General features: G+C 43.9%; 1 protein-coding gene across 2 annotated transcripts in view; it reads right to left on the minus strand.

The window, feature by feature from the left end:
* The window catches only part of ZC2HC1A (zinc finger C2HC-type containing 1A), a 117239-nt gene extending 102344 nt beyond the window's left edge, over positions 1-14895 (minus strand). The window contains exon 1 of one of the 2 annotated variants that reach the window (XM_089661013.1): positions 14674-14895. In XM_089661013.1, coding sequence (XP_089517139.1) covers positions 14674-14689 — 16 coding nt within the window. In that variant the 5' untranslated portion in view covers positions 14690-14895. The remainder of the gene's footprint in view (positions 1-14673) is intronic. The other variant, XM_089661014.1, reaches the window with a different exon arrangement.
* Positions 14896-15271: the final 376 nt, after the last annotated feature.

Below are 15271 nucleotides of genomic sequence, written 5' to 3' on the forward strand. Positions count from 1 at the left end.
CTAAACCCACTTTGGAGTGGGATATTACATGGTGACCGACAGAGGCATCACCTCCCTGTAATTCTAAGTGCAATACATACAAACAATAGTATGTATGCAGTGTGTGTACAGTGGCAGCAGGGTGATGGAACACTGAATGTTCTGCACTTGGCATATTAGGAGGCACCTTCGGGCAGAGCAATCTCCTTCCCCAATCTGCCTGTATAGTCCTAGCTGTGACTTCATTAAGGAGGAACAGCATGGGAAATCTCACTAAACACCAATGCTGGGGAGGGGGGGGGGTTTATTTACCATGGACACATGGGTACCATTACATCCTAATGACTACTGACACATGGGCACTATTACATCTTAATGAACACTGACACATGGGCAGCATTCCTCCCATTGATACATATGCACCATTCCTCCTAGTGGCCACTGATGCATGGGCACCATTCCTCCCAATCTTTCTTTATTAAAAGTCTTGCAAGCAATGAACATAAAGTCCATATATAGAATATACATAAATAATTATATACATATTTACACATAAAAAAAAATATATATATATAGAAAGATCTGCTGTCAAGCAAAAGATGACTTTAGAGCAAAAAGCTAAATCTCTTAAATAAAGATACACTACTACAGTACTAAATTTTACTAAGAATTATTATTATACAGGATTTATATAGCGCCAACAGTTTGCTCAGCGCTTACAATACAGTTCAATACAAGAGGGATAGGAGGGACCTGTGCACAGCCATCCAAAGCAGTGTGCCCGAGCTGACAGGGAAGAGAACTGTTAGTAAACAAAACAGTTCCCTTCCCCGTTGGAGATCCTTGGGCATCACTGGGCACCTGCGAGTAATCACCAGCCAGGACCCGGTGATTGACAGCCGCGCCCCCCTACTCAGAAATGCAAAATCATGTATATATACATGTGATTTTGCACACCCGTGCTGCCCTGTAGCAGTATTTCTGCTATACGGAGGTCGGCAATCGGTTAATGATTAAAAAACAAAACACAATATATACCGCAATTGTTTTGTAAAATATGAAAGATGATGTTACGCTGAGTAAATAGATACCCAACATGTCATACTTTAAAATTACGCAAGCTCGTGGAAAGGCACCAAACTACAGTACTTAAAAATCTCCATGGGTGACATGTTAAAAGTTTCTACAGGTTACCAGTTTAAAGTTACAAAGGAGGTCTAGTCCTAGAATTATTGCTCTTGCTCCAACGTTCAGGGCGATACCTCACATGTGTTGTTTGAACACCATTTACATATGTGGGCGTGGCCTACGTATGTGTTTACCACTAAGCCTGAGCAAAGGAGGACGGGGGTGTGAAGATTCTTGTGTCCACCCTGCACTTCTCACCAACTTGTGACAAAGGACCAGCCAATCTCACACCGCATTGTCATTTTCGCACCAATGCTACGGTTTGTGCATGGTGCACTGCACAAAGATTTTCCAGCTCGCAGGACCACAATCTATGTGCCAGAAGCCTGAGAGCGATTGTCACTGGGTTAGGTTAATTATGCAATTAACCCTTCCAACTCCAAACTGCCACCAGATAGTTTTTGGACTATCAACTCTTCAAAATGTTAGCAAGAAGAATGTGAACAATAAACGTCTAACACACAGGGATTCTTTAGTTTGCATTAAAAGACTTAGAGATAATTTTAAAACTTTTCAAAATAGGGTTTATTAATGAAAAGGTCAAATGGTGCAATTAAAATATTTACAGAAAGGAATGTTACAAAGAAATAAAGAGAACAATAATGCAACAGAGAAATAAAAGGAAGGAGTTAAGAGGGCAGAATACTTGCAAAGTCCTTAGTTTTAGCAGAGTCCAATTGTCCGAGCAAAAACGTTGCCTTGGCTTTCAAGTCCGTTAAGATGTTCCTTGGTTGATATTAAAGGAGAACTCAATCTTAACAAGTCCTGTCAGTCCCTTTTCTATGATATCAAGGGGGTGTGGACAGAGACCAACTGACCAATAATACGGTTTAAGGGATGAGTGCCAGGAGGTCACCAAATTTCTGACCAAAGTCCCAACTATAGTTTTACACTAATATTAATAACTTCCAATCTGTGCTAGTGGTATTCTAGGAACTGGCAGATTATTATTCAGAATTATATTTCAAACCCAGGGATACCAAACACAGCGTACCTTGTCACTCTGGAGGCAGGAGACAACTTTCTCCCCTTTCGTATGTACTAACATAGTCTTGTATGACATTGATTTGTTTGGTATGATATTCCCTATTCAAATATATACCTAATATTAATGTGCCCAGTTCCTGTTGAATTCTGTGAATTGTATGTGGAATTATTACATGTGGAATAGACATTTTATGGCACGCTCTGCATTCCCAGAGCCTTAATGGCCTTACAGGTCATGTGTGACTGCTTGACTGAGTTATTTTTTTTATGATTATGTTTTAAGGAAGATAGAGCTGGCCAAAACTAATTAGCTGGCCAGCTCTATGTTTTAATTAAGATGTTTTTTTGGAAGTTTGTTAAAGTTACAGCTACAAATGCCATAGTTTGCAGGGGGGGGGGGGGGGGGGGAGTAGGAACACTTCTCATGAAACCAAAATGCTGAGACCATAACACTGTTCATTTAAAGAAAAAAAAATTTTAACTCACTTTTATACCTATCACAAGGAATGCAAATGTTCCTTGTGCTAGAAATAAGCAATGACAGGTCCTCTTTATGGAAAGATGTGGGGTAAATAAGACCCCCCCACATCTATCCTCTACAATGCAAAGCATTAGATCAAAAAAAGCATTGATGTAGGTGCTTTAAAAAAAAAAAAAAAAAGACCTTGTTTACAAGGCTCCGGAACCAGAAGTGACGTAGTGACATTGCTCCAGTCCTCCAAGGGCATAGAGATGACTAGAGGCCATATTGATTCTGTCAAATCCATCAAAGGTGATGTACTATTTAACAAATCTGGAGTAGAATCCAGTAAGCTATCCATCCTGTCCCGACTAAGGTCCTTTCTTCCCAGAAGGTCTGTGTAATATGACCTGAAGATCTCCATGATCCCTGATCTGGACTTAATTAGGGAACCCGTACGGTCTTTCAGGCCTATAACTGTCTTAACTGCTATGCCTTGCTTACAGTTCTGCTAGGGATCGGGCAAGTAATATTTTTTTATCACTCTCCAGAACCAAGGAGGCAATGGCGATCATATTGACACTTCCCAAGAAGAAGCTTCACCTCAGAGATCCTCCCTGGATCTCCTCCATATGAGACAAGACGATCAAGCTTCCTCCATAAATGCTGGTAGGCAATGTACATACCAAGCTGCTTCTTCTTACTTATGGCCTTGAAAAGTGAAAGTGCCCTTTGTTTCACAAGCTCCCACCACTCTGACTTACTGCTGCAAAAGTCCAGAATAGAAATCTGTGCCTGAAAAATATCCTAAAAGGATTGTCTGACCTCTACATCTTCCAGGAGAGCCGAATTCAGTTTCCAGACACCCCTTCCCCTGGGTGGAGTGCCTGAGGTTTTCAAAGTCGCAGACAGCATGCAATGGTCAGAGAACTCTACCACCCTCAACCCAGGAGCCAAAAAAAAACCAAAAAAAAAAAAACCACACATATCCTACTCTGGCTATTCCCTCTCTGAAATGTGAAACCCATGTTGCCAGGGCAGTTCTTCATATGCACATCTACCAGGTCTGCTCGTCTAACCATATCTCTAAGAAAAGCACTATTGTAACCCAGCCCGTCTATGAAGCGTTTCCTTTCTTCAGACCTAAATTTGGTGTTAAAGTCACCGCCAAAGACAACCTGCTGAGATGTAAAAAGGAAGGGCCTGATCCTTGTGAGGAGGCATTTCCTGTCCCATTTTGACTGTGGTCCATAGATATTGATCAGACAAAGGTCCTGCCCCCTAACAGAGATGTCTAAGGCCATGTATTCTCCCTATTTCTACCCTCAATTACCCACCAGCCTGTTACCATATTGGTTTTAAAAAGCACCGCAACGCCACTGCAAGGCTCACCAAAAGGAGGGACCACATCTCCACTCCCTTTTTGCTAGATGGATGTCAGCCAAAGTATTGAGCCAGGTCTCTTGCAAAACTAGGATCCCAGCATCAAACTCACTGAGCAAATATAAGACGATCTCACAAGCTCTTGCAGATTTAATGCTGGCGACATTAATGGTCGCCACCTTTAATAGTGTGGGAACTGCCATCAAGATGACTGGGGTAGTTTTTTCTTAACCTCTGCCACACGCTCATCACCTGAAATGGCTCTTTTCAGACTATAATACCCTCATCCATTGACAATATAGACACATTAGACACCATTTCATAATCTGACAAAACTGAAAATATGTTGCCAAGAGGAACCCCTCCTGGGTCTGATTCTGAAGAAGAACGAACCGCTCTTCTTATCCTCTTCTTCCTCCTAATCTTCTCCCACCCCTTATCAGCTGAATCCCTTTCAACAGATGAGACATGGGAAATGGACACCCCTCCCTCAGCCCCATCAGCTCCAACCACATACTCTCCTGGCCAAGTTTAAGTTCTTGAGAATGAGGCACTGGAGGTTGAGTAGGCTGAGACAAAAGACCAGCTAAATCTGTCCAGCCAGCAGCTTCCGCTAGTCTGGAGGATCTACGCACAGTAGAATTAGGAACCACCTCCGGAGGGACAGACATGGGGAGGACCACATTACTAGGGGAAGCAGAATCTGACACGTAAGACTCAACAGTCATAGGAAGAAGAGAAACAACAGTTTCCTCCCTAGATTAAGTTGCCTCATCCTCTTTATCCAGTCTGTGCAGCTCAGCCTCCAATCCTGGTAAATTATGTAATGCTTCTGGGCATTAGCTATACGAATGACCCAGCTGCTTTCCACACTTATTGCAAACCTGAGGCTGACCCTTATAGAAAATGGTCAGCTTATCCCTCCCCAGAAATGCTGAGGAGGGCAGGTGCTGAACCACATTGCCCAGCACCCTCAATTGAAGCTACACTGTCCAGGCCCCTGTCCATATCCCATGCTCATCGAGAACCTTCTGCAGTGGAGTGAGGACCTAGCCATATCAGCGTAGCCATACTAACAAATCAGCCTCTAGTATTAATTGGTTTCACACCGGGACTTTCACTGGTTTTATCAAAAGCTGCCTTGAAACCACTTTTGGCACCAAACCTCGCCATTGCCAAAGGTTCCTGCACTTTCTATAGTTCTCCCAAAAAATATCAAGACCTTCAGGTTTCACAAACTATAAATCATAGTCATAACTGCCAAGTGGGCAAATTAAAGCAAAAACACCAGAAGCATTAAAACCCATCTCCAAAATCAGCTCAGCCACCCTCCCTCTTACAGGTGGGGTTCCCTCCCCTTCCCATCTCAGTTGTACAACATTCCTCCACCTGTACCCACTAGCCAGCCCTCCACCAAACCTCCTCGAATTGTGAATATTGGAATTTACAAAATTCCCTCCACCCTCCTTGTTACAACTCCCCAAAACAGAGGTATACATAGCTCCTCACATTCCTCCCTGCAGAAGAAACATTTGTGTGTTTGGATCCGACAACGCCAGCAGATAACGACTGCAGATTCAAGATTGGTCTGCACAACTGATGAATCCTCTCTCTGCTAAGCAGGGGGAGAAATGTCATTTTTTTAGTTTTGTCAGCGACATTAACCTCCCTAGTGGTCAGATTATGTCCATGTTTCTGTTCATTTTTTTTGCATGGAAATGTTTGTTTTTTTTATTGTAGGCCTGTAATTTTTAGGAATAACTCACTGAAATCTGTCCGAACAAGAATCTAGTAAACATCCCGGGTATGTTAAAATTTGAAACACGAAATCATAATTTAATAAATAATCATAAAAATAAATAATATAATTTATTTCATTCAATAATATAATCAAACCAAAAACACTGAAATTTGAAATATATCACCACGTTCGCACATCACTGAGCAATGTCGCAAAATCGTTTTCAGTGTCTGATGACGAATTTCCCCACAAATCATTACTCAATTCTGCAAGTGGTTCTAATTTACTATCGCTGTTCTCTAGCTAGTCTAAAACCGCTTTTAACCTAAAGGGACGCTTTTTGGACGCCATGGACATTTCTCAATTTCCAGGCAGAAAGAACAGTAAAAATGCAGGCAGGGCACAGGACAAAGCACTCGGGACAAAATGTATGTGAAATGGTTTGATACAGTAATGTTTTACTATGTGATTTTAGTGTATTTAGTGAATGTTACTTTTTCACATTTTTAAATTTCCTGCCGTTCCGTCCCCGTACGCCCCAGGGAACGGAACCCGGAAGACAGATGTCGGCATCGGCCGGAGGACATTGCCGGGGACACTGCAGGAGGGACATCGCTGGAGCGCAGGACAAGGTAAGTGCAGAAGAGAACCCGGAACAGCGCTACAGGGTATTCCCGAGTGTAGCTCGGGGTTACCACTTGTGGTGCTGAAACTTTACCCCGAGATACACTCGGGAATACCGCCAGGGAGGTTAATCCCCTCACCACCATCAACACATCCATTGCCCTATCAGTATCACCATTCACATTATTTGCTGGCACACTCATAGTCTCTGCAGTCTTCACAACAGTGTCCATACTCAGTGCTGCAGTGATAGGAGTTTTAGTTCCAGCTGTCATCTTCATATCCTCCAGGACAGGGCTTTCAGCCGAGAATAGTGAAGGCTGTTCAGGCATAGTAGCAAGTGAAACATTACTGACACAGGACACATCCATGGCTGCCTCCACTCCACATGCTGCACTGTGCTGATCCCCTTGCTCACCAGCATCAATCAGGTCTCGAACACAGGGAGGTCGGGTGAAACAAAGTCTTTGCAGGTGGCAGCCATCTTGCCTGTAGAAGAACCACTGGCCTCATCAGAAGCAGTAAAATCTGTGCCCAGGGTGTTTGGTGCATGGCCACCATTCCACCCAGTGACCACTGACACATGGCCACCATTCCTCCCAGTAACCACTGATATAGAAGCATCATTCCTCCCAGTGATCACTAATACATGGGCACCACCCTTACCACTGACACAAAGGCATTTATTACTCCCATTGCCACAGACACTGTCTCTCCCGCTGACAAGTTAATTTGACTTCCATTTACATAAAGGCATTAATACTCCCACTGATACAGGGGCATGTTTTATTTCCACAGGTGCAGGGACTTTTTTTTTAGCCCAACTGGACATTGGCATGGTTTACAAATACCAAGGCATTTTTACTCCCACTAACCACAGTTCAGCACCCAGATAGTGTGAACGCAGACTAAAGCATCACCCAGAGCCCAGGTATAAGACGATCTACTGTATAGGCATGCACTGAGCATTATCACTACAAATCACATCAAAACTAGGCTATTATTTGAATACTAGGAGCACTCTAGGTATTTCAAGTTATTAAAGACTGCAGAGTCTATATTTGTAAATGTCTTTTCAATACTTTAGATATATAGTGGATATAAAAAGTCTACACACCCCTGTTAAAATGTCAGGTTTCTGTGATGTAAAAAATGATACAAAGATAAATAATTTCAAAACTTTTTCCACCTTTAATGTGACGTATATACTGTACAACTCGATTGAAAAACAAACTGAAATCTTTCAGGGGAGGGAAGGAAACATAAAAAACTAAAATAATGTGGACATTTTAACAGGGGTGTGTAGACTTTTTATATCTACTGTACATTTAATGTAACACATGAAGTAGATCTTATAAATGGATGGTAATCTTTTATAAAAACTGTGTTTCTATGTACAAAGTGCGATGTACCTAGGGACAAACATGATCTCATCACAGTGCTCATCCTGCAGTCTGTGTTTTGGCAACTCCTGGATACAACGCATTCCCTGTGTGTCTGACGTCTTGATCATAGTTGGTATTTTAACGGTTAAGTAATTAGCAGTCATTGTATAAACTAATCCCCCCTCCACTGGCTAATTACAGGGCCCATGTGCATGGTGGTAACAGGCAATAAAATGCACATACATTTGCACAACGCATGGCAACACGTTTTCTCTATGTGTAGTGCCATTCAGGGGAGGACTGACCATTTGGGCACTCGGGCACTGCCCGAGGGCCCGGGTTCGATAGGGGGCCCCATGAGATGTCTCTGGTACCTTTCATAGGCTTTTTTGGTGTGGTTTGAGTGTGGGCAAAGACACAGGGGCCCCATGATCCCCTATTGCCCAAGGGCCCCATGAGTTGTCAGTTCGCCCCTGGTGCCATTCATTGAGAATGGCACTCCAGTGCATTGTACAATAGAGCACGAAACCCAAAGCGCACAATGCATATACCTTGCATTGTGCTGCGTTCTGAAAAAAGGGTCATGCACATATTGTTCATCTGTAATGGTGCTTTGGGAGCCCATTTCATGATAAATGGGTTGTCATAAAACAATGCACATTAACACATGCATAACACCTGTGCGTTATTGCAACACAACAGATGATCCTCTACACATTGCAGACTGAAAGCAACGTGCAAGGCAGAGGAGTCCTGATTGGCTTGTTAAAATCACATCTAAAAATCAGTTGGATATATTAGGCAGCAAGTAAACATGTTGTCCCTAAAGTTGACATGTTGAAAGCAGAGAAAATGGTCATCGCAGTTTGCTGTGTATGGGGCTGCTTAGCCATAGACCAGTCAGAGTATCCGTGCTGACCCGTGTCCACAGCCAAAAGTGCCTACAATGGGCATGTGAGCATCAGAACTGGTCCCCGGAGCAAGTGAAGAAGGTGATCTTGTCTGTTGAATTCAAGAATGGTTTGAGAAACACAATAACAAGTTTGAGGTGTTGACTTGGCCTCCAAATTCTCCAGATTTCAATCCAATCGAGCATCTATGGGATGTGCTAGAAAAAAGAAGTCCAATACATGGAGGCCCTACATCTCAACTTACAAGACTTAAAGCGATTCTAAAGATTCTCTCTCCTCATTGGCTGACTGTGATGGACAGCAGTGGGAGCCAATGGCTCCCACTTGCTGTCTCAGCCAATGAGGAGGCAGAGGCTCGGGACAGCCGAGGCAGTCGTTCACATCGCTGGATCTCGATGGGGCTCAAGTAAATATTGAGGGATCTGGGGTCACTGCTGCACACTGAAGGAGTGCATAGAATACATGAAGGTAGAAAAACCTTCAGCCTTTACAACCACTTTAAAGAATATGTGAACCCAACATTTCATATTCCTGATATGTGCGCACTGTACCATGTGCTTGTATGAAAAAGTATCCTGTTCTCTTTGTATTGCCTCCTTTGTGTAAAATCCCTGGTGTTCCTGCCAGTCCCTCTGCTTTCCTATTAAAAACTGACCACACTAGGCATGAGAGCACAGTGTGGTCAGTATTTTGTAGCTGAGAGCTCAGTATGCTCTCCTCCAATGCTCAGACTTCGGTTTACCCCCCCCCCACACACACACACCCACACACACACCCACACACACACACAGCCATTCACTGGGAAGATCCGTGTTCTGCTGTTTCTCCTCCCCTAGCTCTCCATTCTCAGCTGCATAAGGAGCTTTTCTCTGCTGCATAAGGAGCTTAAATGTCATCGCTTATAAAAAAAATATTAATAAAAGTTTTTCCCCCATTTTATCTAGACACAAATGTTTTACCTTTCATTTCTATTTTAAACTGAATTGGTAATTTTACAAGGTGAGGGTTTACATATACTTTAACCCCTTGACGCCGAGCGCATGCAAATATGTGACCTCACGGTGTCTGGGCCTTGACGCCGTGTGGCCGCATATTTGCTTGCAATTAGAAAATACATATGTGCTGAGAGTGCATGCCCTGCGCGCTCCCAGCATATGTTTTCAATGACTCACGGAAAGGTCCCGATCTCCCCTTTTGATCAGGACCTTTTCCTATCATGTGACCGCCGTGAAGGCGACTCACGGCAGTCACATGACCCTAAAACCCTGCCCGCCTCCTGAAACTCTTAAAGGGCCGGGAGGCGTCGGCGTGAAGAGGTTAAAATGGAATGGCAGTCTTGGTTATAGAAGACTGTGAGCTGGCAGGCTATTATCACAGAATACACATGAAAGGTCTCTTCTGCAATAATAAGCACCTACCTGCCTGCTCACAGCGATCGCCAGCATGTAAATTGAGCTGTGCATGTGCATCTCAGCTTACAGTGCCAGGCCAATCACTGTGTGCCATGTTAAGTGGCTCCTGCACAGGAGTGATGTCATCCCACAGTGGCCAATGAAGGAAAGTAAGGATCCTCCCTTTAGTTCTGCTTTAATAGGATCTGCTACTGACAGCTTGGGGCCAGATAGCACAGCATACCTTCAGGGGTCTAGTGGAGTCTATACTTTAAAGGGTTATGGTGGGCGGTCATAATGTTATATATTAGGGATGAATATTATTATACAGGATTTTTATAGCGCCAACGGTTTGCTCAGCACTTTACAATATAATGGGAGACAATACAGCAACAATACAGTTCAAAACAAGAGGGTTAGGAGGGCCTGATCCTGGGAGCTTACAATCTAAGAGGGAGGAGCTGGTGGTACAAAAGGTAATAACTATGGGGGATGGACTGGTAGTAGGAATAGAAGATTCCATTATTAGCTGAGGGCAGAATAGGCTTCCCTGAAGAGATAGGTTTTCAGAGATCGCCTAAAAGGGAGCAGAGTAGGCAATAGTCTAATAAATTGGGGTAGAGAGTTCCAGAGGATGGTGGAAGCTCTGGAGAAGTCCTGGAGACGAGCATGGGAGGAGGAGACAAGGGAGCTAGAGAGCAGGAGGTCGTGCGGAGAGGACGGTTTGGGTGATATTTGGAGACAAGATCGGTGATGTAATTTGGGGCAGAGTTATAAATGGCTTTATATGTTATTGTTAATGTTATGAATCTTATCCGTTGGGAAATGGGAAGCCAGTGGAGGGATTGGCAGAGATTGGAATATATATATATATATATATATAAAATACACACACACTCCAAGGAAATCCCTAGGATGCTGCTATTCTCTTCTAGTTCTAGTCCTCATGCATACCGGATGTATTTACAGCTGCTGATTGGCTTTTGAGGTTTTTTTCAACAGCCAGTAAACTCCCCAGCATGTTATCCTATGTGTCCGTGCACACATAGGCTGTAATAGGCATTTTTCGTCAGGAAAAAAACCCAGAACTAGTGGGTTTCTAGAGGGGTTTTTTAGCTGGAAAAACACTAAAAATATATATATATATATATATATATATATATATATATATATATATATATATATATATATATATACAGTCATGGCCGAAATTGTTGGCACCCTTGATATTTCTCCAGGAAATCATGTATTTCTCACGAAACGTATTGCATTAACACATGTTTTGCTATACACATGTTTATTCCCTTTGTGTGTATTGGGACAAAACAAAAAAAGGGAGGAAAGAAAGCAAATTCGACATAATGTCACACAAACCTCCAAAAATGGGCTGGACAAAAGTATTGGCACCCTTTCACAACTGCGGATAAATAAGAATGTTACAAGCATGTGATGCTCCTGTAAACTCACCTGGGGCAAGTAACAGGTGTGGGCAATATAGAAATCACACCTGAAAGCAGATAAAAAGGAGAGACGTTCACTTAACCTTTGCATTGTGTGTCTGTCTGTGCCACACTAAGCATGGACAACAGAAAGAGGAGACGAGAACTGTCTGAGGACCTGAGAACCAAAATTGTGGCAAAATATCAACAATCTCAAGGTTACAAGTCCATCTCCAGAGAACTAGATTTGCCTTTGTCCACAGTGCGCAACATTATCAAGAAGTTTGCAACCCATGGCACTGTAGCTAATCTCCCTGGTCGTGGACGGATGAGGAAAATTGATGAAAGATTGCAACGCAGAATAGTCCGGATGGTGGATAAGCAGCCCCAAACATGTTCCAAAGACATTCAAGCTGTCCTGCAGGCTCAGGGAGCATCAGTGTCAGCGCGAACTATCCGTCGACATTTAAATGAAATGAAACGCTATGGCAGGAGACCCAGGAGGACCCCACTGCTGACACAGAGACATAAAAAAGCAAGACTACAGTTTGCCAAAATGTACTTGAGTAAGCCAAAAGCCTTCTGGGAAAACGTCTTGTGGACAGATGAGACCAAGATAGAGCTTTTCGGTAAAGCACATCATTCTACTGTTTACCGAAAACGGAATGAGGCCTACAAAGAACAAAACACAGTACCTACGGTAAAATATGGTGGAGGTTCAATGATGTTTTGGGGTTGTTTTGCTGCCTCTGGCACTGGGTGCCTTGACTGTGTGCAAGGCATCATGAAATCTGAGGATTACCAAAGGATTTTGGGTCGCACTGTAGGGCCCAGTGTCAGAAAGCTGGGTTTGCGTCCAAGATCCTGGGTCTTCCAGCAGGACAATGACCCCAAACATACGTCAAAAAGCACTCAGAAATGGATGGCAAAGAAGCGCTGGAGAGTTCTGAAGTGGCCAGCAATGAGCCCAGATCTAAATCCCATTGAACACCTGTGGAGAGATCTTAAAATTGCTGTTGGGAAAAGGTGTCCTTCCAATAAGAGAGACCTGGAGCTGTTTGCAAAGGAAGAGTGGTCCAAAATTCCGGGTGAGAGGTGTCAGAAGCTTATTGATGGTTATAGGAAGCGACTGATTTCAGTTATGTTTTCCAAAGGGTGTGCAACCAAATATTAAGTTAAGGGTGCCAATACTTTTGTCCAGCCCATTTTTGGGGTTTTGTGTGACATTATGTCATATTTGCTTTTCTGCCTCTGTTTTATATTTGTTCCAATACATACAAAGGGAATAAACATGTGTATAGCAAAACATGTGTTAATGCAATACCTTTTTTGTGTGAAATACTTGATTTTCAGGAAAAATATCAAGGGTGCCAACAATTTCGGCCATGACTGTATATATATCTATCTTTTGCTCGTCCCTTCCTCCTGTCCTACATTGGATGTTGTGCAATATATTTTACTGCTCTGTACCATAACTTTCATGTCAATGTTTGTATTATGTATCTGTTATAATGTTTACTTCCTTTAACAATAAAGACCCTATTTTTGTAACAGAAAAAAAAAAAAGCTATGAAACGCAGCAAAATGTGGTAAAATTCAGCAAACCGATGTTTAACTTTTTTTTTTTTTGAGCAAAAAAATGGTTTTGTGTGTGAAAAAACGCAAACATGCGAAACCACTGAAAAACACATGTTTTTAACGCGACTTTACACATCTAGCACTACCAGAGTTATGAAAACGCCCCGTGTGCATGGAGCCTAATAGTCTTAAAATTTAATTCCAGGTATAGATTGTTTTTTTTTTGCAGGGTTCTACGATTGGATGGGGTGGAGGGGTGGGGCAATTCTTTGATGGATGGAGGGAAGGGGCAGAGCAGTTTTTTAATTGGATTTTTTAATTGGAGAAGCAGTGCAGTGACATCACAATCTCCACCTCGTCCAGTCAGAGAAAGCTTTGCATTCATTGAGAAACATGAAAGCTGTTCTCTGAATGGTGCCTCAGCCAAGGCTCCCTATGCTAACTATGCAGCAGGACACCCAGCAGAAAGCGGTGATCACCCTACTAGCGGTGACCATTACAGCGATTCTCCGATTCTACAGGGATCACACAGGCAGGACCAGTTTAACTATGCAAAAAAATCAATCACAATTCAGGCTTACAGTGGAGCTCCTGCTCCTTTTTATGCAACAAGCTTCACGTGCCGCGATTGATCACATGACAACTGCAGCAGAACCGCGCCACGTTTTGGTGCATCAAAAATAAATGGCACCAGAACAGGCATGGTGCGATTTGTTATTTGGGCAGAGCGTTTTGTGATTGTGGACAGAATCATGGCGATTTTAGCTATTGGCTCCTCCTACTGTCAGTCAAATCCAGAGAGGAGGGAGCAGTAGGCGGGGCCAAGCCACGCTGTGTGTGTCTATGGATGCACACAGCCCGGATCAGGAGCTATACCGCGAGTGCCCCCGTAGCAAGTGGCTTGCTATGAGAGCACTCAGAAGAGGCGGAGCCAGCAGAGGACCCAATAAAAAGAGGATTGGGGGCTACTCTGTGAAAAACCATATTGTATTATGTGTTATTATAAAAATAATAATCTTTAGGAATGAAGGAGACAAAAAAAAAGAATGTTTAAGAATGAAGGAGGAGGCAGCACTGGGGTTCCCAGTGTGTATCACCATCTGCATGGAGTTTGCATGTTCTTCCTCTGCTTCCATGGGAGACATTAGAATATAATGGTAAGCTCCTGGGGCGGGTACAGTCGGTGTACACTGTCAGTTCTACATGCATAGCTGTGATGGAGATGACATGAAATCACTGTCATCCAGTACAATGTGGATAGTAGATAGTGGATGGATGCGATCGGCAGCTCCATGGAGGAGGATCGGTTGGTGATCGGATCATTGCGGCGGTGACACCACCAGTGTCCGTTACATTAGTGTTGAATAGAGGGGCTGTACTGCTCTCTTGCTGCTGTGGTCGCCATAGGACTCTGGGACACGTGATGCAGACAGGCAATGCAGGCCTGATCGTCCCCCCGGAGATCGGACCGGCCTTTGTGTCTCCATAGCAGACAGATGACCCCCCCCCGGGATCCCTGGAATCCCCTCCAATCAGCTGACGCTCTCCAGTCTCCAGGGCTCCCCTCCGCTGTCACAGAACAATAACACCCCGCAGCCCCTCCTTACCTTCCAGCTCCTCCATGTTTCCCCCTCTATGTGTAGCTCCGCCGCACACTCCCGCTACCACGGCAACCGAGGCACGCCCGGCCAGGAACCAACACGCCGATAATTGGCTGAGCCTGAAGCGTCACCAGGCACCGAGCTCTCTAATAGGGGGCGGAGATGGAGGACCGGAGTGGGCGTGTCGTTACTGTCACTATGGGGAAGCTGTCCAATGACAGGCGTACAAGGTAGCCTATAGGCTCTCAAGTAGTGAAACCAATTGTAGGGGGCGTGCCTTGCCGCTGTGGCCTACTCTACCTGTCAATGAAACAGGGCGTGTCCTATCTTCCAGTTCAGCCTCAGTAGGGCGGAATTCGGCCTGTGAGGGAGTGGCCTGTTCTCGGACCCGCTAGGTGCTCAGCCTAATTTGCATGGTCTAGCACTCGTACATCTGCACTTCTTTTCCTTGTCATTTCATGGGGCCTGACTGTATAGGCTGCAGTGGTGCGAGCTGACGGGCGGCTCCTGTCTCTAGTCTAGCCGTCAGCTGGTTTTTCCACTGTATGAGTAACGTGTATGAGCTTATTGTAATGCACAAGGGGCGTGTCTCCCCAATTCTATT

This window comes from Staurois parvus, unplaced genomic scaffold, assembly GCF_062004578.1.
Source record: "Staurois parvus isolate SC_StPar_1 unplaced genomic scaffold, SC_StPar_1.0 ptg001302l, whole genome shotgun sequence".
Lineage (NCBI taxonomy): Eukaryota > Metazoa > Chordata > Amphibia > Anura > Ranidae > Staurois > Staurois parvus.